At 41.7% G+C, this 25,631-nt stretch overlaps 1 protein-coding gene and 1 long non-coding RNA gene across 4 annotated transcripts; one reads left to right on the top strand and one right to left on the bottom strand.

Moving 5' to 3' along the window:
- Positions 1-8,007: 8,007 nt before the first annotated feature.
- Positions 8,008-21,126, bottom strand: LOC140845450 (uncharacterized). 3 transcript variants are annotated; one of them, XR_012124205.1, is made up of 4 exons: positions 21,022-21,126; positions 16,596-16,690; positions 16,084-16,206; positions 8,008-8,131 (listed from the first exon to the last, which is right to left on the bottom strand). It is a non-coding gene; the product is annotated as an uncharacterized lncRNA (long non-coding RNA). The 3 variants fall into 3 exon arrangements; XR_012124204.1 differs by having other exon boundaries at positions 16,596-16,696; positions 21,022-21,118; XR_012124206.1 differs by having other exon boundaries at positions 16,596-16,696; positions 20,884-21,079.
- A 93-nt stretch (positions 21,127-21,219) lies between these two features.
- LOC108399268 (deoxynucleotidyltransferase terminal-interacting protein 1-like) lies at positions 21,220-22,478 on the top strand. The gene has a single exon (XM_037010675.2). The coding sequence runs from the start codon at positions 21,226-21,228 to the stop codon at positions 22,177-22,179; it is 954 nt and encodes a 317-aa protein (XP_036866570.2). The 5' UTR covers positions 21,220-21,225; the 3' UTR covers positions 22,180-22,478.
- Positions 22,479-25,631: the final 3,153 nt, after the last annotated feature.

Genomic DNA, 25,631 nt, shown 5'->3' on the forward strand with positions numbered 1-25,631 from the left:
AAATTTGTATGAACATTTTTCCTTTTATTAAATTCTCTTTCTCTTATATCTTCACTTGCCTCAAAAAACAAAATCCTATTTGGGGAAGAGGGAATAAAAGGGGAAAAAAATGTTTACAAGGCAGAAGAGATACATTTCCTTTATACAGTGCCATTACTCCAAAAGAAACAGATAGATTTTCTTCAAGGGTTAAAAAAAAAAAGGACAACATATGTGATCTTTCACTGAACCACAAATTCTTGGATACCAGATGGAGTGCACAACTTAGAGCACACTGAACAGCTATAGAGGTCACAGAGTCTCTCAGAACATTTTCCAGGGAAACTGAATGTGGTCCTGCTCAATCAGCAAAGTAAAAACCTCCAGCAGCACAGGAATGTGGGTTTCCCTTAGTGATTCATCACTGTCAGCATGTCAGCAACCCGGTAAACTACGGCCAGAGTCTAAGAATAAATTACTCATTACCATCAATTCTAATTTGAATCCAACTTAAAAGCTGTTGAAGTCTGAATGTGATTAAAGAACAGATAGCTCATTTGTCACTTATGATTACCTCTAGGATATTTTATTGAGTTTAGGGCAAGAAGATGGAGGGATGATTAAATATTAGTTTACCCAACTATCACTTTCGAGAAATCTTCAAATATTTGGAGAAATTTTTAGATTTCTGTGACTGTTACATCTTATTCTGTATAATCTGTTAATAATATTCATCACGATAGAAATAAGCAGAAAGTTGAGGCAGTAATAAATGAACAGTACTAAAAAAAAAAAGCCAACATTTCCAACATCCTCTTTCACTGAATTTTGTGAGATAAGATTGATATTTGAAATATTTTGTGAGATAGGGTTATATTTTAATCCTATTTTGCAGATAGGAAAACTGAGACTCAGAGGAGTTAGGGCATTTGCTCAAGGCCACAATTCTGGTGAGCAGCAGAGCTGGGATTTGAACCAGTGGATGTTCTAAATCCAAGTTCACACTCTTCCTAATATACCAGGTCATTTAATCCAGATGATATCTGAGTTTTTATGGTGATTATGCTCAATGATAATAAATAAAAATAATCTGCATGGCAGACAAGTTATCTCTGTGTGATGGGAAGAGTAACTCATTTTAGAAGCGTTTGTCTCTCAAAAGACGGCCTTGGGAAGCATGTCAGTGCTGCAGTCACTTGGGTAAGACTCACAGTCAGCAGGACAGAAAGTGACATGTGACTAAACCTAGTTGTGCTGGAAATTCTGTTGGCTTTCAGTTCTATTTACCATCCTTCCGCCCTGTTCTGTGTCCTGGGAGGCTTACCTCTACGAACTGCATTATGGCTAAGCTTTCCTCACCCTCTGGGAATTGGTTCAGCCTACAAGGCTCCGGCAGGGGACAGTGGGTGGAAGTAGTTTCTTTGGGCTGCGTACTTCCCCTCCCTGCTGCCTGCTGGCCTGAGGTTTGGCAGTGACCGCATCGCTCCTCAGAACACTGAAGTCTGTTTCTTCAGCTTCAGCTTGCGCGCACCACCCCCCTCTCTCTGTCTCCAGTAACCTTCAATTCCCTTGCACCTGCTGGCTTAGAGTGGTTGCTTAGCCTATGTTTCCCTTAAAGAAGACACTGAAATGGAGGCTTGTGTGCCCCAGGCTTATTTGGGAATATACAGAACAGGAAGGAGAGTTAGGGAGAGAGAAGGAAGTCAAAAGCCAAAGTGTGGCTTGAGTTGTTGAATTGGCCGCTAGATCATCGCTGGGGGCTCAGTCCCTCAGAATCCTCTGTGCGCTCTTATGAAATACATGGCAGACACTTCTGGGGAAGAAATAGGGAAGTGAGCATTAACTGGCTTCCATCCCACCATCTTCAAGGGTGGCCCAGTAGCACTAACTCACCCAGGTCCAGGTGGTGCCTGCCTGGATGCCAGGCAAGTTCCTATGGGCAGCCCGCATCACTGCGTCAGAGAAGCCCGGGCAAAGGACTGGAGCGGCTTCAGGAGCAGGTTGGCGGTGGAGAAGCCGGCGGCAGCCTGAGTGGAGCTCATCTCCACGGTGGTGGGGGCAGGGCAAGGACAGAGATCTGTGCAAAGGGCAGCCTGCTATCGCTCACTCTCGAGTTCTTCACCTCCCTCCTGGACGTGTTTTTCACTTGAACGTCACTGCAAATCCTTCTGTAACATCCCCGTCCCCTGTGATGACCCTGTCTGCTGTGCTGGTGCTCTGTGTCCCACCAGGCCTTCCTTCAGAGACTCGCCCTCTCTCTTGCTCACTATCCTCTCTCCCCAGACAGTAACGCCGAGTGCTTTCATGCTCCTCTCCGGTACTGGGTTGGCCATGTGCCCTCAAAATCCTTGTCCTTCCTGGGATCTCAGAATGTGACCTTATTTGGACACAGGGTTATTGCAGATGTAGTTCATTGTTAAGAGGGGAGGTCATACTGGGGGTAGGGTGAGACTTTAATCCAATATGGCCGATGTCCTTAAAAGAATGGGGAAAAGACATAGAGACAGAGCCACAGAGAAAACAGCCTGTGGAGATGGAGGCAGAGCCTGGGGAGATGCGTTCACAAACCAAGGAAAACCAGGGATGGCCAGCAGCTGCTAGAAGCAAGGAGAAACGTATGGAACAAATTCTTTTCAGAATGACCAGAGGGTACCACTCTAGCCAACAGCTTGATTTCAGACGTCTAGCCTCCAGAACCCTGAGAGAAAAAAATCACTGTTGTTTCAGGCGGCCCTGTTTGTGGTCATTTGTTATGTCAGCCCTAGGAAATGAATGTGCCTCCCCATCAGGGCTCTCCTGCCAAGTCCTACAGCGCTCCACAAGGATCCATGCTTAAGTTCCTCTCAGCCCATCAAGCTTTATCCGCCGTGGGCTTATCCTTCAAGATCACAGCTTTCACGGCTGAGAGTAGGTGGGGAGATGGAGCGGCTCACCATTGCTTTTATATTAGCTAACATGAAGCCCAGCAACGCGCATCTCTTCCAGTTAAACACCCCTGTCTGCTTAAGAACGTACCTTAAGAACTCCACATGAGTAATCAGTGGAGAGGGATTTGGGCCACTCCTCAGACCACGCCCTGCAGGACCCCAGCCGCGCATGCTCTGCCAGCTTGAGCGAGAGGTTCCGGTCCTAGTGTGCAGCCGTCCTAAAGATCTAAACACCTGCCCACCTGTCCATTACTCCAGCAGGAGTCAGTGGGTCTGCAGCGGGGCAGTGTCCCGAGGAATAAACCTGTGAATCAGCCGGGTTGGGAAACATACCCTCGCAGTGGAGTGTAATCATTTTCTCAAAAGCACCTTTTGATACACACTTGCTCCATCCTCACTTGTCTTCCTCCTTCACCTTCCCCTGAACCCTGTTATGGCACGCGATTAACTCTACCAGAAGAAAAGGTCAAGAGGAAGACTATGCAACTAGCTTCTCTTGGGTCTGTTGCTCAGATGTAGTTCTTCAGCTGGAATATCTAAAGGCTAAAATTAAGCTTTGCATGCCACGGGTTTTGCTTTCCTTGTTAGTGTTTTGTGTATGGTGGAGAGTGGAGAGCCCCTCTGCTGTTCTGCTCTGTCACCCCCAAGCATGGGCTTTAGAGATGAGCATATCTTTAGCTTCCCCGATGATGACCTGCAGCAAGATAATGAGCCTCCCCACGCCTCAGTCTTCTCACTTGTGACCTGGGGAGAATGCCTCCTCCTAGGGGGCTTGTGAGCATTAAACAGGTGAATGCACTTACGGTGTCTCGGAGGGGGCGGGTGTGCAGCAATTGCCAGGGGGCCCTTCTCAGAGCTTTTCCTCCTCAGTCCCAGGACACGTATCACTTTCCCTGGTTAGGTTACTTCACCTCTATTTATTTATACTTACTTAATTTTTTTGTGTCTATCTTATCTCCCCAACTTCAAATTCAAGGTACAATTTTAATAGACATCATTATCAAAAAAAATCCTGTGTGTCAGCTAAGCATGTCACTTACCTAATCCTGAAAATGACCTGCTGAGGCAGGCTATTAACCCCAGAAACCTAAAGAATGAGGCTTACTTCAGACAACTAGTAGGTGGTGGAACCAGACTTCAAAATTAGGTCTGTTTCGATTGTAGCATATACCCTCTAAAACACAGTGCTTCTATCCCACTGTAAGACACATAGCAGACTTCATAGTAATATTTAAAAATTATAAGCAGACCCCAATCTATATGATTCCATACAAGACAGAAATGTGCATGTTAATGATAGAGCTTAATATTAAAATAAAATAAAATGTATTCCATGCTTTTTCAAAAAATATTTTTTTTCCTTTTTTCTATTAGATCCTTTCCAATTAGGCATATCCTCACTCTTGCACCAAAGCTCAATTTATCAAAATCAGTCAGATCTCCATATGACTAAACTCAGTGGTCACTTCTCAGCCAGTCCTCTACTTTCTTCATCTTTCTGCAGCAATGGGTATGGTTGACTAGGCCTTCCCTGAAACACCTTCTTCACCTGGCTTCCAGAGCACCAGGGTCTGCTGGGTTTCCTGCCATCTCACCAGATGGGCTCTTTGCTAGCTACTTCTCCTCCCCATCGGTTAAAGTTGGAGAGCCCCCGAACTCAACCTTTGGCCTTTTCTGTATCTATACTCACCCATTGGATGATCTCACCCATATCATGTTGTGTTCTGCTATACAGTCGGTTCTGCTGTCACACAGCTCTCCTAAAAATCACTGTGCCCTGTAAAACCCCACAGTGATGACCACAGGGCTTATATGAAAAACAAGACATGGGCACAACTCAAAATGTCATCAGTGGCATGTAAAAAAAGAAGAACCTAATAAAAACAGCACATTTCACACACACTGAATGGTTAAGAAATGCATAAATACTACAATAAATGTGGTGCTTTACCTTGACAAAGATCAGAAGTTCAGGAGGATTGCAGCCTGTGAGTTAGTGTGGAGCAGTGGAAGGCCAGTTTTCTGTAATCAGGTAAGTAGTAACAACAGACATGGATGGGTGTGGTTCCTAACACTCCATGAACTGAGGTAGCTGGTAGGCGTTTGAGGTGTGTTGCGTGTATTTTAAGTTTACAGATACAGGCTGGTTCAGCTGGGTAGAGTTTTATGCATCATTTGGGGTTTCTGCCAGAATAAATCACAAATTTGTCAAATGTGAAATTCACATTATGTTTCAACTGTCCCTTAATATATCAACCTATATTAAGTCTGTAAAGACTGCTATCTCCAAATAAGGTCAGTTGCAAGTCTTGGAGGTGAGGACTTCCACAAATCTTTTTGAGGAAAACAACTCAACCCTAACACAAAGTTAGCCCTCAAATTTCTGGAAGCCTCACCTAAGGCCTCACCAAGATCATTTCTTAACTTTTTATTGACAGCTACCTACAGTAAGAAATATAGCATCCACAATGCCCCAGCACACACACACACACACACACACACACACACACACACACACACACACAACTGAAACAAAAGTTCACAAAACTTAGTATGGTACAATCTATCTTCTATTTTATTTATTTCACTAGAAAGAAAAGATGCTAGTCATGACCCACTAATTGATTTTATGACCCACTGATGAGTTGTGACCTACTTTTTGAAAACCACCATTCTGGAATGAGAACAAAAACTCCTATTCTTATGATTAGGTTCTACAAGATTGTTCGTAAGCCTATTTATTTGTAAGTAGAAAGCATGCAATCGTTATTTATTGCATTGCACAGGATTCTTCTCAATTTGTTTCATGATAAGATTTTTGTTCTCCAGAATTATTTTCATTATTTTAAGATCCATTCCTTTAGCATTTTCAGCTGGGGGTTTTTTCCCCCTACTTAAACTTTGTTACATCATCTCTCATTTTAGTCACTGTGTAATCTTAAAACTTCTTACCCACTGCTCTCTCACTTACCAGACCCCATCAGATTCACAGCGCTTATTAGTGCCTCAGAATAGACTGTGAACACAGGAATGGGCCGGAAGCTAAGGCCTGAGGGCACAGAAGACATGACTGTTTGGCTTTCACCAATTGTCCTTGTCATGCAGGTTTTAAAGGGAAAGTGCTTCTGTACTTCCCCTCTGCTGGTCTCTGCAGTCCTTGGTGGGCTTTGCCCTCCCTCCTGAGGCAGCCCCTTTGCCTAGAGGCTGCCATTAGGAGATTGCACATTGCTGGTGGGTGGCTGGTGCCAGCTCCTTCTCTCAGAGCTCCTCCTTATTCTGGCCCCAGAGGTTGCATCATACCAGCCTAAGCCTTAGGCCACTCTGCTAAAATGGAGAAAACTCCCCCATCTCACCTCTCCCACAACTCACTGGATAATCTCAAAGAAATACAGCTCTGTGGTGCCGATGGCTCAGATATTTTGTGGGAGATCTACAGTCTGACTGTGCTGATTGTGCAAAAAGAAAAGAATATTGCAGGCCAGGTAGCTTAAATAATGTACCCTTGTGACATTACAAATTAATTGTAAAGTTGGAACCCAGACTCACATTTCTGACTTTCCCAGGAGTTTTCCAGTAAACTATAATTGGCCTTCATCTCTTCACAATATTACTAAGGGCAGGCCCTCTTTATCTTCAAATAAAGCAGGACAAATAAAATCTACTCAGGATTTTCCTGTGGTTCTCTGAAGGTACCCAAGTCCTAAATTAGTTGTACATGTTGACCAAGCTGTGATGTGATCTTTCTTTTCTCATAATTCTCTTGGCTTTTCTGTCTAGCAGTGCCCTCATCTACCCCAACCCCCAGCCACCATAGCTCACATTCTTCACATTGAAAATGAGGAATCTGAGCTTAGACCTCTCCATTGGAGCCACAGGAACTACTATCTTCCTTCAAGACTAAAATTCTCACTCAGCATACTTCAAATCTTTCTGAAATTAGTTGGTGTAGGAATTGTTTTGTCCATTTAATGTGGTTTGTTTTTTTCCCTACACACGCACGCACACACACACACACACACAAAGCTGTATTTAAATTGATGGTGCTTTGTAAAATCTGAGTCATTAATGAATATCTCTGATGTGTCCGTATCGCAAAAGGAGCTGAAATACCTGAAATTACAAAATTGTTCATAAGTTTTCTAGCATTACAAGAATTACATTGGGACAGTTCTCATGATCTAACAGGTGTTAGATAGGACTGCAGACTTTTCTTTAATAGCGAATGCATCTGCCAAGACTGGCTAACAGCTAAACCTCTCTCTCTCGTAACTTTTCTCTGCCTTTCTTGGTTCTCACTTAAGCATCTCACCTTCCATATAATTCTGTATAAATGCTGTTGACCACTCAGCCTTCTGGCCCATTGTAAGCACCTTCAGAGGTCAGAAGTCTGCAGTCAGTGTTTCATGGAAACTGGCTGCTGTTGAAGGACGGGAGAAGTTAAGGGGTTTCCCTATAATTTGCACCCCTGAGTGCACCATTCAATTCTTTTGGAAAGCCCCTCTGAGAGAAGAAATTTAGCCTTTAAAAACAAAGGTTTTTGCTTTTTCAGTGATACAGAACCTTGACATTTCAGAACTGGAAGGAACAAAACCCAATGACCCAAGAAAAAACAATGGTGAGAAAATAAGTAAACTAAGTCTAGTGTAAACAGAAGCAGAAAAATATTTTTTTTGTTACAGAACTACTACTTTTAATGACAAAGAGAGTCTACGATTAAACATAAAAATGGGAGATGTTTTTAAAAGGAAAAAATACTTGGCAAGGTTTCCTTGGTTAGCTTTCATTAGCCAACAATTTGTTTCTCATCCTGTTAAGTTACTGGTTTGACTCAAAAAGGGGGTTTCCATTAATAAGTCTAAACATTATTAAAAAGCCTAAAAATTTTCAAATAATAGTATAAATTCATTATCCATTAAAATATTAGCAGTGTTTATTCCCACTATTGTCAGACCCATACGGTTTCTGCAGTATGCAGTATTCATGGTCAGGCTAGGTAGTCTTTAAAACTGCTTTTATATTTGTTCAGTTGCAAGTAACAGAAAACCTAAACACAGTGGCTAGAACAAAAATGAGTTTATTTATTTTTATATAACAGTAAGTTGCTGGGGTAGTTGCTGAAGTTGTTTCAGTAACTCAACAATGGTAGAGCCAATGTCAGTGTGATTCCCTTGCATGGTCTTTCCCTCATGATTACAATATGGCTGCTGAAGCTCCAACTATCAGATCTGAATCCACAAAAAAGGAAGAAACATGTCCTTTTTAATGATGAAGGAATTTCCCCAAAATTCCCAACAGATTTCTATTCACATCCCATTGGCAAAAACTGTGTCACTTGGCATTCTAATGAAACATGAGTAGAAGCAATAAAGGAAGAAGAGGATTAAAAATGGGTGATGGATCAGCCAACTCATAATGTCTGTCAGAATTTTGGTCTGGATATTTCTGATACATGATAATATGTAAACAGCCCTGGGAATAAACAAGCTCTGAGTTAACTGACTTTAAAACTTCAATGTCACCTAACCTTTTATTTTTATTGAAGATAAGAGATCAAATGAAGTCTTAAAAGTGGTTGTGGTAAATGGAATAATGGAACACAAATTATGTTCACATACTAATCCCCCAAATCTTAAAATAGACAGGGAGATTATCATGGATTATCTGGGTGAGCCCAATGTAATTACAAGGTTCCTTAGAAGAGGGAATCAAGAGTGTCAAAGAAACATAAGGATTTATGACTATGGAGGCAGTGGACAGACAGAAAGAAGGAGATTTGAAGATGCCAACTTTAAAGATGAAGGAAGGGCCAAGAACCAAAAAACGCCCAAATCCTCTAGAAGCTGGAAAAGGCAAGGCAGTGGATTCTCTCCTTGAGCCTCCAGGAAAACTACAGCCCTTCTAACAACTTGGTTATAGGACTTCTGCCCTCCAGAACTGAATGATAATACATTTGTGTTGCCTTAAGCCCCTAATTTGTAGAATTCGTTATAGCAGCATCAAGAAACTAATGCAGATTTTGGTACTTGGACATAGGATGCTGCTGTTGCAAACACCTAAAATGTGGGTGTGGCTTTGGAATTCAAAATTGGCTATAAGAAGTTTTTGGAGCATGATAGAAAAATCCTAGACTAGGCTCTTGGTAGAATACGGATTAAGACTGACACAGAAAATTTAGAATGAAGTGAGGCACATGTAGAGAAAAGAGACATCATTTTAGGAGATACCAAAATAATCATCAACAGCCTGTTGACAGATATATGGTGTTAAAGTGCTGCTGCTGAAAGCTCAGAAGCAAATGAGGAAAGTGTTATTAAAAACTGGAGGAAAGGGGATCTTTTATGTGGTGGAAGAAAACTTAGCTGAATTTATTGGTGTTAAAGTGCTGCTGCTGAAAGCTCAGAAGCAAATGAGGAAAGTGTTATTAAAAACTGGAGGAAAGGGGATCTTTTATGTGGTGGAAGAAAACTTAGCTGAATTGTATCCTGCAGTTATATGGAAAGCGGAACTTGTAAGTGATTCACATAACTGGTATTATATGCCTGTCCCACTATCACATTTTGGGAACAAATCACTTGTTTTCTAGTTTTATAGGTCTACAGATGTACAGGAATTTTGCCCAGGATGAATAATATCCAGAGTCTTTTTCCTGATTTAGATGCTTTAGATGATGAGATTTGGGACTTCTGAGCTGCTAAGATTTAGATGAAATTTTGGACTTTGAGTTGATAATGTAAATGATTGAGATTGTGGGTGTTGGGAAGGTGTGAATTTATTTTGCATGTAGGACAGATCTGAGTCTTTGGGAGCCAGAAAATAGACTGTAGTAAACAGAATAACGTCCCTTCCCTCAGCAAAGACATCTACATTTTAAACCCTAGAACCAATGAATGAGTTACCCTTACGTGGTAAAAGGGAGTTTGCAGGTGTCATGAAGTTAAGGCTTTTGAGATGCTCTCCTGGATATTTTGGTTATGCTCAATGTCATCACCAGTTTCATTTATAGAGAAGGACAGAGGGAGACTAGAAAGCCAGAGTCACAGAAAGAGATGTGATGATGGAAGCAGGGGACAAAGATAGAAAGCGATTTGAAGTTTTGAGGCTGCTGGCTTTGAAAATGGAGGAAAGGGCCACAAGCCAAGGAATACTCCAGCCTCCAAAAGCTGGAAAAGGCAGGGAAATGGGTCCTTGCTTGAGCCTTCTGGTGGAAAGCAACTCTGCTGACACCTGGATTTTAGGACTTCTGACCTCCAGAACTGTAAGATAATCAAGTACTGTTTTAAGCCATTAAATGTGTGGTCATTTGTTACAGCAGCTGCAGGAATCTGATGCAGTGGCCCAGACTGGATTACAATGGGAGCTCCAAATTGTTCTTGAAAAGTGAAACATTAATGTCTTGTAAGAGTATCCACACCTTGGAATTATCTTTTGTGGGGCAATAATAACTGCTAACACTTACTGAATATTCACTATGTGCTTGGAAAATGCAAGTGCATTGTAGGCATGTAATTAAACCTGGCAGTGACCCTAGGAGGCATCCCCTAATGGTGTTTCCCATTTCTCTCATCATGGGTGAATGGCTGAGAGAGGTGGGTGTGGGAAATTGGAGTGGAATCAGGTGAGAGAGGGGGGGGCCACTACGCCAGCACAGGTGGCAGATGATTGGCAAGGAGTGTCTGGGCGCAGTGGTAAGGCTCTCCAGGCTCCTTGGAAGCAGCTGGCAGCTGCACTGTGGGCTGCAAACCCGTGAGACCACGTGGGACCTGAAGGGTCACTCTGTGGAGACTCCTTGCTCCCTGAGAAAGAGGACTCCTTTATGCACTCCGGGAAGAGCTTGACCAAGGACCAGAACTCTGGCTGAACCACTTGGTGGACAAGCGAAGTAGACAGAGAGCCCTGATTCTAACAGAGGAAATATATGTCTGTTAAAGGCAATCTAAATAACTTCTCAATAATTTTAGAGGAAAATGCCTGTTAGCAGAGTACAAAGGTATTCTAGTTTCCAAGAAATGATGTTTGAGTCCTGATGAGGTTAAAAAAGAAAAAGCATATACACCAGCCCTCATTTTCTGATACACATGGGTTTCAGTTAACACGACATGAGAGACACAAGGGCTGCCTGTGTTAGTTCTCAAAGGAGCAAAAGGCAAGTAATCTAGAAAATTACTCTGCAAGGATTCATATAATAAAAATATATTAGATGCTACTATTTTGCATTTTAAAGGTAACTGTTATAATAGTACTCTGAAAATTCTAAAAAGGTGCATATAAAGAAAAAGCAGTTCTTTAAAGCTCAATGATATTCATAAAGAAATCTTCAAAACCTCCAGTTGATTATCAATTTATTCGGTGTTTATTGACAGATGTTCCAAAACATAAAGGGAAATTTAAGTTAAAAAAAAACTGGCTGATGAAATTATGGATAAGAATACCTAAGGAATGCCAACAACTTAAATGTGTGAGATCGGCAAACACCAGCATCAAAGTGAGAGCATAAAAGCAGCCAATTTTTATATTATTAGAATGAACATGACCTCTAAAGGACATTTAAATCCATTGTGTAGCTTGCCTCAATGTGTTATGTTTTTGTAAAGAGGGAGAAAAGGAAACCAAATAAACACATTTCTTTTCAAAGACCTTCCATTTCTCTTTGTTTAAACTAGATTTAGAACCAGTCCACACTGCTGTGGAGCCATGTCAAAAAGAGACCCAGTGATACCAGTGGCTATGACCTTAAGGGAAGGAAGATCAAGCTGATCTTTGAATTCTGACTGGGGGAAAAGCTAATGCCTTTTTCTTCAGGGAATAGAAGGGGATATACAGCCAAGGAAGTTACACAATTAGATGTTGCAGTTAAAAAATAAATCTGATAAGTGTCAGACGGGCAGTTTATATGACTTAAGCATGATTATTTGAGATTTTTATATTTCAGACTCTTTTTACATCATCATCCTTTGTCCTAAAAGACGACCATCCTAGCTATTATTTCCTGTGTACGTAAGGTTGGCTGAAAGAAATGAGGCATAACCGGCCGCTTCATCTCTGTTTCCTCCTTTTTCCATGTCATATTCAGACTATGTCCAAAGCTTCCAGGCCCTGATGCTATTTCTGGTGATGCCTCAGACCTCACACAATAGGAAGATGAGAAATAACCAGTAGTTTTTCCAGTGTTTGTCATTTCCAACTCTTGTCTCCTGCATTGTGTGACTTCTATTGGCGCTTAAAAGGCACTTGAGATCTCTCATGGCCATTTTTAGAACATTCCAGTGGTAACGTTATTTTTTTTTTTTAATTCAGCACAAGAATTTTAGGCACAAATTTGAAAGAATTAGTAGCCTCTAAAACAAAATGAAACAAATCGGAAACAATTACCATGCAAGCACCAAGTGCATTAACATTGTCTCTGTGTGCCTATTAAAACCACCCCTACCTCATTCTGCTTCTCAGTCTTTAACATGGAGTCACAGTTTCTGGGAATAACAGTATTGCCCTGATGACATCCTCCTATAGAGTCACATGGCACAGTTTTCACATGTCTCAGTTAACAGGCTTTAATATTTTTTAGTGTATCATCTGCAGCTATGACTGACCTCTTAGAGCTGATGCATCTGCTCTACTCAGTGCCATCTACATGGGTCTGGTTCAGTGTTCTCACTGACATTACAAAATAAATTGTCCCTGCCACCAATAAATTTGGAAAATTGATCACAATTTAGAGACCCACCCACGAAGAGGTCCTGGCATATCCTTTTGTTTTTTTGTTTTTGTTGTTTTTTTCCAGCTTTAGTGAGATATAATTGACAGAGAGCATGTGTAAGCTTAAGGTGTACAAAGTGATGTTTTCATACATGTATATATTGCAGAATGATTACCATGATAAGGTTAGTTAACACATCCATCACCTCACATTATTCTAGGTCTTTTTTGTTTTTTGGTTTTTTTGTGGTGAGAACATTTAAGACCTCTCTCAGAAACTTTCAAGTACATAATACAGTATTGTTAATGACAGTCTCCATGCTGATTTAGATCCCCAATACTCACCTTAAAACTGGAAGTTTGTGCCCTTTGACTAACACCTCTCCATTCTCCTACCCCCCAACCCCTGGCAACCACGGTTCTACTCTCTGTTTCTATGAGTTTGCCAACATATTTTCCTGTGGTCTACCTCTTGAGAGTTACATAATATGCTGAATTTCCACATACTCTTCCCAGCCTTCTTCTGTGTCACCTTAAGCCTGGATGTGAGGCTGAGGAAGATACAGCTCAAAAATACAAAGTATTTGTGCATGCAGAATATTCCCTTTAACAAATACCCATTAGCACTCCATTGTTACGATCCAGAAGGCAATACTTCCTTTAATTCAGTTGCTTCAGATAAGGGGAAACACACTGATCACTGGATCTGAATTTGGCAGAATGGCTGTTATGTCATTTATGATGTCCTATATAAGAAACAGCAATCCAAGAGCTTTTCTCCATGCCTGCCTTGTCCATCCTTGCAGTAGGACTCCAAGTAAAGAGTCCACTGGTGATAACACTGCTTGGAGAGACATTTTCTCTGCTAATAAAGCTAAGATGTATTAAACTCTTAACACAGCAATGTTTACACATGATAAATTACTGTGTCCTCACAACTGTACTAGGCATGTACTGTACTATTATCATTTACACTTAAAGATACAAAAGAGAAGCAGAGAGGTGGGGTCACATGCCAACAGAGTAAAGAGGAATCATGATCAGAAGGGATGATTATCAGGAGCTGGTCTTGACTGCTGGTGGGGGATAGGAACTTAGAGAATGGATATAGTCTCAGGCACTAGAAGAGGTCTCTGCTTTTCAGAGAAAGGACAATAGTTGATGGGGTTCAGAGAGATAGGGTTGGTGAACACATGGAGATTTGGGGATAGTGGAATGCTCAGAGAAGGCACAGAATCACCTGTTTCCCATACCTTGTTCTTGGATTTTTATGGAGGCTCAAGAGTATTGAGTTTAGCAAACAGCAGTTGACCACAGTGATGGAGAGATTGCAAAAGAGCCATCCTCCAGGTCTGGGAGGCAGACAGAGCTTGTGGATGTCAGGGAGTTCTTCAGCAGTGAGCAGGACCCAGCTGCTGGGTCACAATCCAGTTTCCGGGAACTGCATGTGAAACCCCAACATGGACTCTGGTCCTGACACAAGTCTGTGTTGTTACAGTTCTGATTCCAACTAATTCAAGTTAGTGTCCTACAGTTCAACTCAATTCTAATTGACACTACCTACCTGGAGATAGCATCGAATTCCACAGGTTAGGGGCTCGGTGTTACAAGACTCATCCCAACTGCCACCTTCTTTAGATGTCAGTCTTAAGTTCAGTTTGACACCTGTGCTTTTGCCCTACTGACTACAGTTTGGAGGTTTCAACAATCACCTCCTTGGGTTTGAATTACTGGAGCAGCTCACAGTAAAAGAAACATTTCACTTACTGTATCACCAGTTTATTATAAAAGGACATAATTCAGGAACAGCCAGATGGAAGATGCGTAAGGCAAGATATGGGGGACCAAGGTGTGGAGCTTCTGTGCCTTCTCTGAACATGCTACTGTCCCCAAGTCTCCATGTGTTCACCAACCTGGAAGCTCTCTGAACCCCATCCTTTGGGATTTTTATGGAGGCTTCATTACATAGGCATAGTTGATTAAATCACTCGCCATTAGCGACTGAACTTCAGCCCCTCTTTCCACTCCAGAGGTCGGGGGCTGGAGCTGAAAGTTCCAACCCTCTAATCATTTGGTTGGCCCTCCTGGCAGCCTGTGCCAGCAAAGCCACCTCATCAACATAACAAAAGACACTTAATAGGTCTCATCACTTAGGAAATTCCAAGAGTTTTAGCAGCTTTGCTACCAGGAATGGGTTCAGGAACAAATGTATATTTCTTATTATAAATCACAATGTCACAGCTGTCTGTGCAGCGACCAGAAAAGAAATTTGAAAACTGGGACCAAAAAGAAAGCAAGCCATGGAAGCTACAGTGTCAGAGGAGAGCTGATCTAAGGCAGAAGCGGGAGCCACTTATCCCAGGGGAAGATGGAGGCTGCGAGCTGAAGAACAGTCACAGAGATACGCTGACCCTTACTTGCCGGTTGGCCTTGGCCACTCAGAGCCCAGTGGGGCTTGTTTCTACCCATCTTGGCCCCACTATTGGCCAGAAAGGGAAGAAGAGGCAGCCTGAGAAGGCTGTCAGGTAACCCAAACCCCAAAACTTCCCAGGCCAGCCCCAAGACAAACACTGAAAGCCTAAATGGTCCAACAGTGGCATTAAACTTGGTATTAATTTGGCACCAATCCTTAATCTTTCAGGTCAGGGGAAAACATGTTTTGAGCTCAAGAGCTCAAGAAATCGTAATGCTAATTTTTTTTTAATATAGAAAAATAAGAGATAGCAACAAAATCCTGAAGCAGCCTTTGCTCATGTAGTACACAGTCATCACATATTGTGTTTTCCAGGAATATATACTGTCCTAGGGAAATGCTCCTAATATAAGGGGATGGCACAAAGCAGACTAACCTTCCAAAATGTGCATTGGATTTGCTGAGGGAAATTATATCATGCTCAATGTAAAAGTTAAAAAAAAAAGATATGAAATTATTCTGAAAATATACCCTTGTTTTATATAATAAATAAATTGTCTTCATTCACACAATAACAATAGTACTGTTATACTGTAAGAGCAGTAAAAATGTATTAAATATAAAAATAATAAAAACTTACAAAATATAAAAATATGCTTACTTTTATGGCATTTTCATTAATTTTAATTTTTAAAAGCCTGCCACCTGAAAGGTCTGGAGATGTTTAAAATAACTTTATCAGGATAATTTTTACCCTTTCTTGTTAGCTTTTTAGCAATGTGGTTTGTTTTACTCCTTTTGGAACTAAATAAAAATTATAAAACTTCAAATTACTACATGGAAATGATAATTATTCATATAAACTTTTCTACAGAGCAGATTAATACAATCTGACCTTTAATTTTAATAGATATGAACAGCTAAGTATTTTTTGTTAGGTTATTATCTGATCTAACTACCTGGAGGTAAAAAAGAAAAACCACTTTGAGCATAATTTGTTTGGACCAGTTTTGAATGGTGCAGACTCCCTGTTAGTAGACGTACAGCCAACCAAATATACGTGAATTTTACCTTGTTGAGGCTTTGAAACTGTAAAGCAGAGGTAGAGCACCACGCACACTCTTGTTTTGTCCTGCCTGATGGATAGCCCAAGTTTTGCTTGGGTTCCAGGCACCAAAAACTCATTTCAGCATTCTTCCAGCATTTGATGGTTGTAGGGTGTGTGAGAGATGTTGACAATAGAGAACAAGTAGTTTATTTTTTTTTTAAAGTCTAACAGAGGGGGCAGGATTGGTGTGGCACGAAAGGAGGAGTGGACTTCAGTGAAAAAGTTCATACGGCTGAACACACTGCTAGAAAGAGACAAAGCTAGAGATTCAAGGCCACAAGTGACGGGACCTGAGATAGTCAGGGGAGGTGGGTGGGCAAGCGGGATGGGGCAGGGCCCAGGTAATGCACAGGAACCTCAGGGTGTCCAGGTAAAGGCATGTGTGCACTGCTGCCAAGAACCTGAGGATTTGGAAGGAAGAGGAAAGGTGGAGGGTCTGAGTCGGTCATAGCAAGGAAGCTGGAGTAGAGGGTACCTGCAACTCCATGGTGTGGCTTCATAGCTTCTTTCCAAACTGATCAGTAAGTCTCAGGCCCTGCATAATTCTTCTCTTCTATATTCACTGATCCCCTTTACCTCCAAGAGATAAAACAGCTAATTCAGGCACCAATGGGCAGCTGGGAGCACAGGCTCCAGGATATCATCTGCCCACTGTGGCAGGGATGGGGAAACTGAAGAGATGCTGGGGAGTTTGTGAGTGTTTAATGGCAAGGAAAGGGGTGGAAGAAGGTCTGCGGGCAGAAATCTGCTGTGGTCCCCACTGCTAATTGGGATTTAGCAGTAATTCTCAATTGTGTAATGCTCATTAGTGTTTGGATTTGCCCCACCAAGGAGAGATATAAAAATATAGCTTGTACCTGAGGTCCTAGTCAGGCACATCTGCCCGCATCCTGGGCCCTCCTCCTGACTGGCCATGATCATTTCTCTCACTCTCATTATTTGTCTTTAAGACACTCAGAATGATATCATTCACTTGCTAGGACAGTTCCAAACGAGCATACTTACTTACAGTTCTTACTTCCATCTTCCCTCACTACCCACACCCATTTTTAAAAAGAATCTGAGGGGCACTTTTTACAATAGCCAAGATATGGAAGCAACCTAAGTGTCCATCAGTAAAGAAGAGGTGGTACATATTCACAATGGAATACTATTCAGCCATAAGAAAGAAACAAATCCTACCATTTGCAACAACATGGATGGAGCTGGAGGATATTATGCTCAGTGAAATTAGCCAGGCGGAGTAAGACAAGTGCCAAATGATTTCCCTCATTTATGGAGTATAACAATGAAGCAAAACTGAAGGAACAAAATGGCAGCAGACTCACAGACTCCAAGAAGGGACAAGAGGTTAACAAAGGGGAGGGGTGTGTGACAGCAGGTGGGGAGGGAGGGAGAAGGGGACTGAGAGGTATTATGTTTAGTACACATGGTGTGGGGGATCACAGGGAGAACAGTGTATCACAGAGAAGGGACATAGTGGATCTATCGCATCTTACTACACTGATGGACAGTGACTGCATTGGGGGATGGGTGGGGACTTAATTATATGGGTAAATGTAGTAACCACATTGTTTTCTCATGTGAAACCTTCATAAGAGTGTATATCAATCATACCTTAATTAAAAAAAAGATATGAAACAAAAACAGAAATGAAAGATGGTGAAAAAAGTTTTATCTAAATCAGCTATATGTAGTATGCAGAACCACGTGATAGATTTTTAAAGTTCTATTTATGATTTCCCAACTTTAATGGTTGAGGTTAAAAATAAATCAGTAAGAAAGTTCTACTTGTAAAAAAATAAAATAAAATAAAATAAAATAAAATAAAATAAAAAGAATCTAAGGTTCATGAATTGATGTTCTATAGAAATTGAAATAGAGAGTGAAAAATTAGGTGGAGAAAGGCGGAAGCAAGTACACAAGCGGATATAATTACTGTTATAGAGCCCAGCCATTAAGGAATTGATTCAGGAAGATAAAACTACTAAATAACTATTATCAATATCTACTAATATCTTGGGAAAAACTCATTTCCATGATACTAATTAACATCCATTTCATCATAGTTAATTAAAAATTGTCTTATACCTAGGGCAAGTACCTCAACATAATAAAGGCCATATATGATAAACCCACAGCCAACATCATACTGAACAGCGAGAAGTTGAAAGCTTTTCCTCTGAGATTGGGAACCAGACAGGGATGCCCACTCTCCCCACTGTTATTTAACATAGTACTGGAGGTCCTAGTCACGGCAATCAGACAAAACAAAGAAATACAAGGAATCCAGATTGGTAAAGAAGAAGTTAAACTGTCACTATTTGTAGATGACATGATATTGTACATAAAAAACCCTAAAGACTCCACTCCAAAACTACTAGAACTGATATCGGAATACAGCAAAGTTGTAGGATACAAAATTAACACACAGAAATCTATGGCTTTCCTATACACTAACAATGAGCCAATAGAAAGAGAAATCAGGAAAACAATTCCATTCACAATTGCATTAAAAAGATTAAAATACCTAGGAATAAACCTAACCAAAGAAGTGAAAGACCTATACCCTGACAACTATAAGACACTCTTAAGAGAAGTTAAAGAGGACACTAACAAATGGAAACTCATCCCATGCTCTTGGTTAGGAAGAATTAATATCGTCAAAATGGCCATCCTGCCCAAAGCAAAATACAGATTTGATGCAATCCCTATCAAATTACCAACAACATTCTTCAACGAACTGGAACAAATAGTTCAAAAATTCATATGGAAACACCAAAGACCCTGAATAGCCAAAGCAATCCTGAGAAACAAGAATAAAGTAGGGGGGATCTCACTCCCCAACTTCAAGCTCTACTACAAAGCCATAGTAATCAAGACAATTTGGTACTGGCACAAGAACAGAGCCACAGACCAGTGGAACAGATTAGAGACTCCAGACATTAACCCAAACAAATATGGTCAATTAATATTTGATAAAGGAGCCATGGACATACAATGGGGAAATGACAGTCTCTTCAACAGGTGGTGCTGGCAGAACTGGACAGCTACATGTAAGAGAATGAAACTGGATCACTGTCTAACCCCATAGACAAAAGTAAATTCAAAATGGATGATCAAAGACCTTAATGTAAGTCATGAAACCATAAAACTCTTAGAAAACAACATAGGCAAAAATCTCTTGGATGTGAACATTAGCGACTTCTTCATGAATATATCTCCCCAGGCAAGGAAAACAAAAGCAAAAATGAAAAGTGGGACTATATCAAGCTGAAAAGCTTCTGTACAGCAAAGGACACCATCAATAGAACAGAAAGGTACCCTACAGTATGGGAGAATATTATCGTAAATGAAAGATCCAATAAAGGCTTGACATCCAAAATATATAAAGAGCTCACATTCCTCAACAAACAAAAAGCAAATAATACAATTAAAAAATGGGCAGAGGAGCTGAACAGACAGTTCTCCAAAGAAGAAATTCAGATGGCCAACAGACACATGAAAAGATGCTCCACATCGCTTGTCATCAGAGAAATGCAAATTAAAACCACAAGGAGATATCACCTCACACCAGTAAGGATGGCCACCATCCAAAAGACAAACAACAACAAATGTTGACAAGGTTGTGGAGAAAGGGGAACCCACCTACACTGCTGGTGGGAATGTAAATTAGTTCAACCATTGTGGAAAGCAGTATGGAGGTTCCTCAAAATGCTCAAAATAGACTTGCCATTTGACCCAGGAATTCCACTTCTAGGAATTTACCCTAAGGATGCAGCACTCCAGTTTGAAAAAGCAGATGCACCCCTATGTTTATTGCAGCACTATTTACAATAGCCAAGAAATGGAAGCAACCTAAGTGTCCATCAGTAGATGAATGGATAAAGAAGATGTGGTACATATACACAATGGAATATTATTCAGCCATAAGAAGAAAACAAATCCTACCATTTGCAACAACATGGATGGAGCTAGAGGGTATTATGCTCAGTGAAATAAGCCAAGCGGAGAAAAACAAATACCAAATGATTTCACTCATCTGTGGAGTATAAGAGAAAAGAAAAACTGAAGGAACAAAACAGCAGCCAAATCACAGAACCCAAGAATGGACTAACAGTTACCAAAGGGAAAGAGACTGGGGAGAATGGGAGTGTAGAGAGGGATAAGGGCAGGGAAGAAGAAAGGAGGTATTATGATTAGCATGTATAATGTGGGTGGGGGAAAGGGGAAGGCTTTGCAACACAGAGAAGAAAAGTAGTGATTCTACAACATCTTACTATGCTGATGGACAGTGACTGTAATGGGGTTTGTGGGGGGGACCTGGGGTAGGGGAGAGCCTAGTAAACATAATGTTCTTCAAAAAAATAAAAATTAATTAATTAATTATTAAGAAAAAAGCAGCCAGAGGCAGAAATAAGACCACATACAAAGGAAAGCCCATCAGGCTAACATCAGACTTCTCAGCAGAAACCTTACAGGCCAGAAGGGAGTGGCATAACGTATTTAATGCCATGAAGCAGAAGGGCCTGGAACCAAGATTACTTTATCCAGCAAGATTATCATTTCAATTTGGAGGAGGGATTAAACAATTTCCAGGGACATCTCACTTCTAAGGCCGAGCCATAGGGAGTCTGAGGTACGCCACAGCTGTTAAGTGCCTGCATCCCCAGCCCACACCTGCATCACCCATCTAGGGAGAGAAGCCCAGTTCCCTGGGGCTGGGGACATCCACGGTCTGAGATCCACCTTCATGCTGATACCTCAGATGCAAGAGGCCCCTGGAGACATGGCCTGGAGAGAGCCGCCCATAAAAACCTGTTCCCCTCATCCAGCCCTGCATTTCTCCACTGGCCTCAGACCAGCAGGAGAACAATTCTTGACTGAAAACCCGTCCACACCTGAGGTGCCATGGGTCCAGAGAGGAAGCCCCAACCACCCCCCACACACATCTCCCATCTCCGGGCGTCGGAGAACCCTTCGACATGTAGCAGTTTGGTTCCTATGGTAACTCCATGGCCGCGAACTGAGTGCTTCTGTGATGTCACGGGGCCACTTCCCGGCCGGTGGCAGAGTCAGACTGAAGTTGCGGTGACGGGGACACCATGGAGGCCACTGGCAATGTTGAGCAGCCGCGGGGACCTGGCGGGACTGAGCAGGGCAGCCCCAAGCTGGGAGACACGGGTGCAGCAGGGCAGCTGGTTTTCAGGAACCCTTGGAATATGATGATAAAGCACCGGCAGGTGCAGCGAAGGGGCCATCGCCCACAGATTACAACAAATTTCACAGACCCTTCTATCTCCATGGCCCTCCTCCGAGCTGTCTTGCAGCCTCGCATCAATAAGGAGATCCAGATTGTCTTCAACAAGTACATGAAGTTCTTCCAGAAGGCAGCACTGAAAGTGCAAGAAAATGTCGGGGAAGACGTGGATGCAGAGGAGCTGATCCAGGAGGCCTGTCAGAACTGCCTAGAACAGGCTAAACTATTGTTTCCTAGTAGAGAAAAAGTAATGCCCAGATCGATCCCTGAGCTTCCAGGAATAAAGCGTGCCAGGCAGGCAGAAAAGGAATGTGCCCATCGCGAAAGCCCCATTCCCAAAAAGAGGAAGAAACGGCCTCTTGGACACATGATCTCAAATGACAGGGCAGCTGCCGGCAAGGTACCGAAACCAAAATCCTGTGAACCAAATCCCAGAGAAGGCCCCAAGTGGGACCCAGCTCGGCTGAATGAATCTACCACCTTTGTGTTGGGATCTCAAGTCAACAAGGCCCTGGGGATGGGGGACACCAGAGGGAGAATCTACATCAAGCACCCATACCTCTTTAAGTATGCAGCTGACCCCCAGGACAAGCACTGGCTGGTTGAGCAGCATCACATGCTGGCAACAGAGGGGAAGATGGCCTGCCTCCTCGTCGAGGAAGACATCCGGGACCTCGCTGCCAGCGATGACTACAGAGGGTGCCCAGACCTGAAGTTAGAGGAGCTGAAGTCCTTTGTCCTACCCTCCTGGATAGTTGAGAAGATGAAAAAGTACATGGAGACACTACGCAGAGAATGAGCATCATGCTGTTGGAGCATCTTCACAAACCTGAAGCCCACTCCCCTGGGGACACTTGGCAGCTCCCCTCCACGGCCCTCATACCCACATGAGTGAGGCTACAGCTGGGACTGTTCCTAGATGATCTCAGCAGCATTAAGCTGTGCTTGGGCTAGTTTGTAGTGACTCACTGCAGAGCACCCCCAGACTGGCATGTAGTTATTCTTCTGTAAAGTTATTGGGGGTAAGATAGTTTGTAAATAGTTTGTAACAAAAACACAGATGGTGAAAAAAAAAAGCCTAAAAATAATTTGTTGAAAGGAATAAAAGAAAACTTGAATAAGTGGGAAAAAAATTGTCTTATACCTATGAAGGGAAATAACCCAAAAGATTAGAAAATTTATTAACATCAGTCTCAGCAAAATGACACTAGATATTAATAGATGTACAAAGGCAATCATTTGGCAAAATCAAATTATGAAAGACAAACACAAGAATGCTTGGTAATATATGTGGAACGTGAAAATCAAATAGAGTGAAGCAATGCTGAATAACAGAAAAAAAGCATGGATTTTGAAATTGAACAGACCTCCTGAATTCAACTTAGCTTCCTAGTAACTTGCTGTGTCAGATAACCTCTCTGTTATCATATTTAAATCTTGAAGGCTTGTTTTGAGAAGGAGAGATCCATATCTAATGACCTACAACAACACCTGACACACAGCAGTCACCCAATAATTGGTGTTTATTAATTGAGCACTTACAATGGTCTGGGCATTTTTCTAAGTGTTAGAATTACAATGTGTAATGAGAGAAATCTTTATCTTGATGGCATTATGATGTGATGAGGCAAATAGCCAACAAACAAGTAGGAAAAGATATGGAAGGAAGCCAGAGAGGGGAAGAGGGAGAAAGAAAGGGCAAGAGGGAAGGAGGAAAGAGTCAGAGAGCAGTATTTCCTATCAAGACAACCAGAGTAATAGGGTAGAGGCTGTCTTACAGTGAGGGGCAGCAACTGTAGCTAAGTAGACAGGGAAGACTCTCTGAAGAGGTGATATTTTCTGAGTGCTGAATGATGAACAAATGAAGCCAGAATAGGTCAAGATCTTGAAAAGGAGCATTCCAACCAGAGGAAATGGCAAACAAGATAAGGCTGTGAGACCAGAATAAATTTTCATTTCCCACAAACAAACAGAAGGCCAGTAGGTAACAGAGAAGAGAGTGTCAGGGACAGGGGTACAAGATTAGGTCCAAGATGTTGGTGGAACCAGCTCAGGGAAGCCCTTGAACCCTAACAGTTCAGATCTTATTGTAATTATACTGGGAGATGATGAAAGGGTTTTAAGAAGGGGAAAGTGATATGAGAAAATATAATCTTTAGAAAGAACATCCTGCCTGATGTATGAAGGGGAGTGTCCATGAGTGGAGAGAGCATGAGAGTAAGCAGACCAGTTAGGAGACCTGGAGCAGTTAGGGTGAGAGGAATGGTTTCTTGGACGAGCCTTGTAGCAGTAGATGGGGTGCAGATTGGACATCTTTTGGAAGTTATGCTGACAGAACTGTCCAAAGAACTGGATGTGAAAGAAAGAGATTAGGGCTTATTCCCAAATATTAGCCTGGAGCCATAGTCTGAATGGTAATGTCATTGCTAAAATAGTAAAGAAGAGAGGAGGGATGGTTGGTGGTAGGATTATCAGACACTATGTGAACATGCCAAGCAGACAGTGGGACATAAAGTCTGGAGATCAGGACCACTCCTGGGAGATAGTAATTGTAAGCGTAATGTAACCTTGCATTATGCAAAATGTCCAATTCAGTTTTACCTAATTGAAAAAAAATTTAGCCCTTTTAACAGGTGATATTCACTGTTTTTCATGAAATTTGATCTTTTTGAAATCTTTTGTTTAATCTTAAATTCCTTTCATTGACACACAGTGTTGCTCAGTAAAAACTGTAATTTCTCTGTGCCATCAAAACCCAGTAGAAGTAATGACTCAGTTGCATTATCAGAAACATGGTTTCCATATCAACAAAACTCTTACAGCATAAAATCATTGACTCTAGATAAAAGGCTGCTTCGTTGCTTCATATCTTGTGATGGAAACAGTTAAAATTCTTTTTTCTGGAAGGAAGAAAGAAAGAGAGGCACCCTCAGAGTCATACTTTCTTAAAGCATCAAATGATATCTAAACTGGCCTGACATCAAATGTGAGAAACTGGTTTGGTTTGAATTCCTCTATTCTGCTTTGGTAGGTCTTAAGGCTAACCTATTCCCATGATCTCAGAGGTGCGATGTTAGGTGATAAGTGCAATTACTATGCTACTTACCCAAACTCCCAGTTGAAGGGAATATCGGGCAATGACTAGAGTTACCTGCCTCAGGTCAAACACCCAGTTAGATCTGTCTTGAGAAGTCATATCTTGCTAATTGCTACTTACAGTGATACTTACTATGACTCATCAAACGTCTACTCTATGCCAGGCTTATATATCATCTCATTTTAATCTTCACAACATACTGGACAGATTTTTATTTTAGAGATGAGAGAACTGAGACTCAGAGATTGTTACTTGCCCAGAGGTAGAACTTGGATTTATACATAGCTGCATCTCTATTGAAATGTGTTCCTCTGCCTAGTCTATTATTTTGTGCCCATCAGTAAGATAGGCATCAAGAAGAAGCAATGATAACAGAGCAAGCTAAAGATGGGGGTTTCATCACGATGACTGCAACTTACTTTCACTGATTCTGCAGACACATACAGTTGATTCTTGTTATCTGCCACAGGTAAGTTCTATGAGGTCACAGGGAACACTGAATTAGCAAATACTGAACCCTTGCTCCCAGGGAAATTACAGTGTTATGTCCCGCAAACCTCTCAGGTTACAAACATATCCATCAACTAGCCAATACATAAACTTGTTTTATGTGTTTCTGTTTAAAGACACCTTTAACATACATTATTGACTCATTAACACTGGACCGTGACCAACACTGTAACTCACGCCTGAATGAAGCTTATCTAGCACACATGAAGTAGGTCATGGCCTTCTTGTGCTTGGGAAGACTTGGCAGCACTTCAGACTCTGATAAGGGACCATTTTAAATGGGGAACTCACCAAAAAGAAAAAAGAAAAAAATACGAAAATATCTGAAGCACACAAGACTCAATAACCTGAGGAAAGGACACTTGTTGAGAGGTGGGGGGCTGAGGGGAGATTGAAAATGTGTGATCCCTGCCATCAGGGAGTTTCTAGTCCATCAGGAGAGACAAGATTAACACACATGAAATACATGCAAGACAACATAACCGAGTGTGTGGATGGGATGAGTGTTTAAATTGATCTACGTGCTCTTGGGTGCTTTTATCCTGTCCTTTCCCAGACTTTTCAAGTACCATGAGCTGCTGTCAGGGGAGAGCAGATCAGCCCAAAACAAAGAATCCTATAAAAATTGTGCCTGGATTTCTTAA

Source organism: Manis javanica, chromosome 13, assembly GCF_040802235.1.
Source record: "Manis javanica isolate MJ-LG chromosome 13, MJ_LKY, whole genome shotgun sequence".
NCBI lineage: Eukaryota > Metazoa > Chordata > Mammalia > Pholidota > Manidae > Manis > Manis javanica.

Excerpts from the sequence above, each read along its gene's own strand:
- LOC108399268 (XM_037010675.2), top strand. The coding sequence starts at position 21,226 with ATGGAGGCCACTGGCAATGTTGAGCAGCCGCGGGGACCTGGCGGGACT.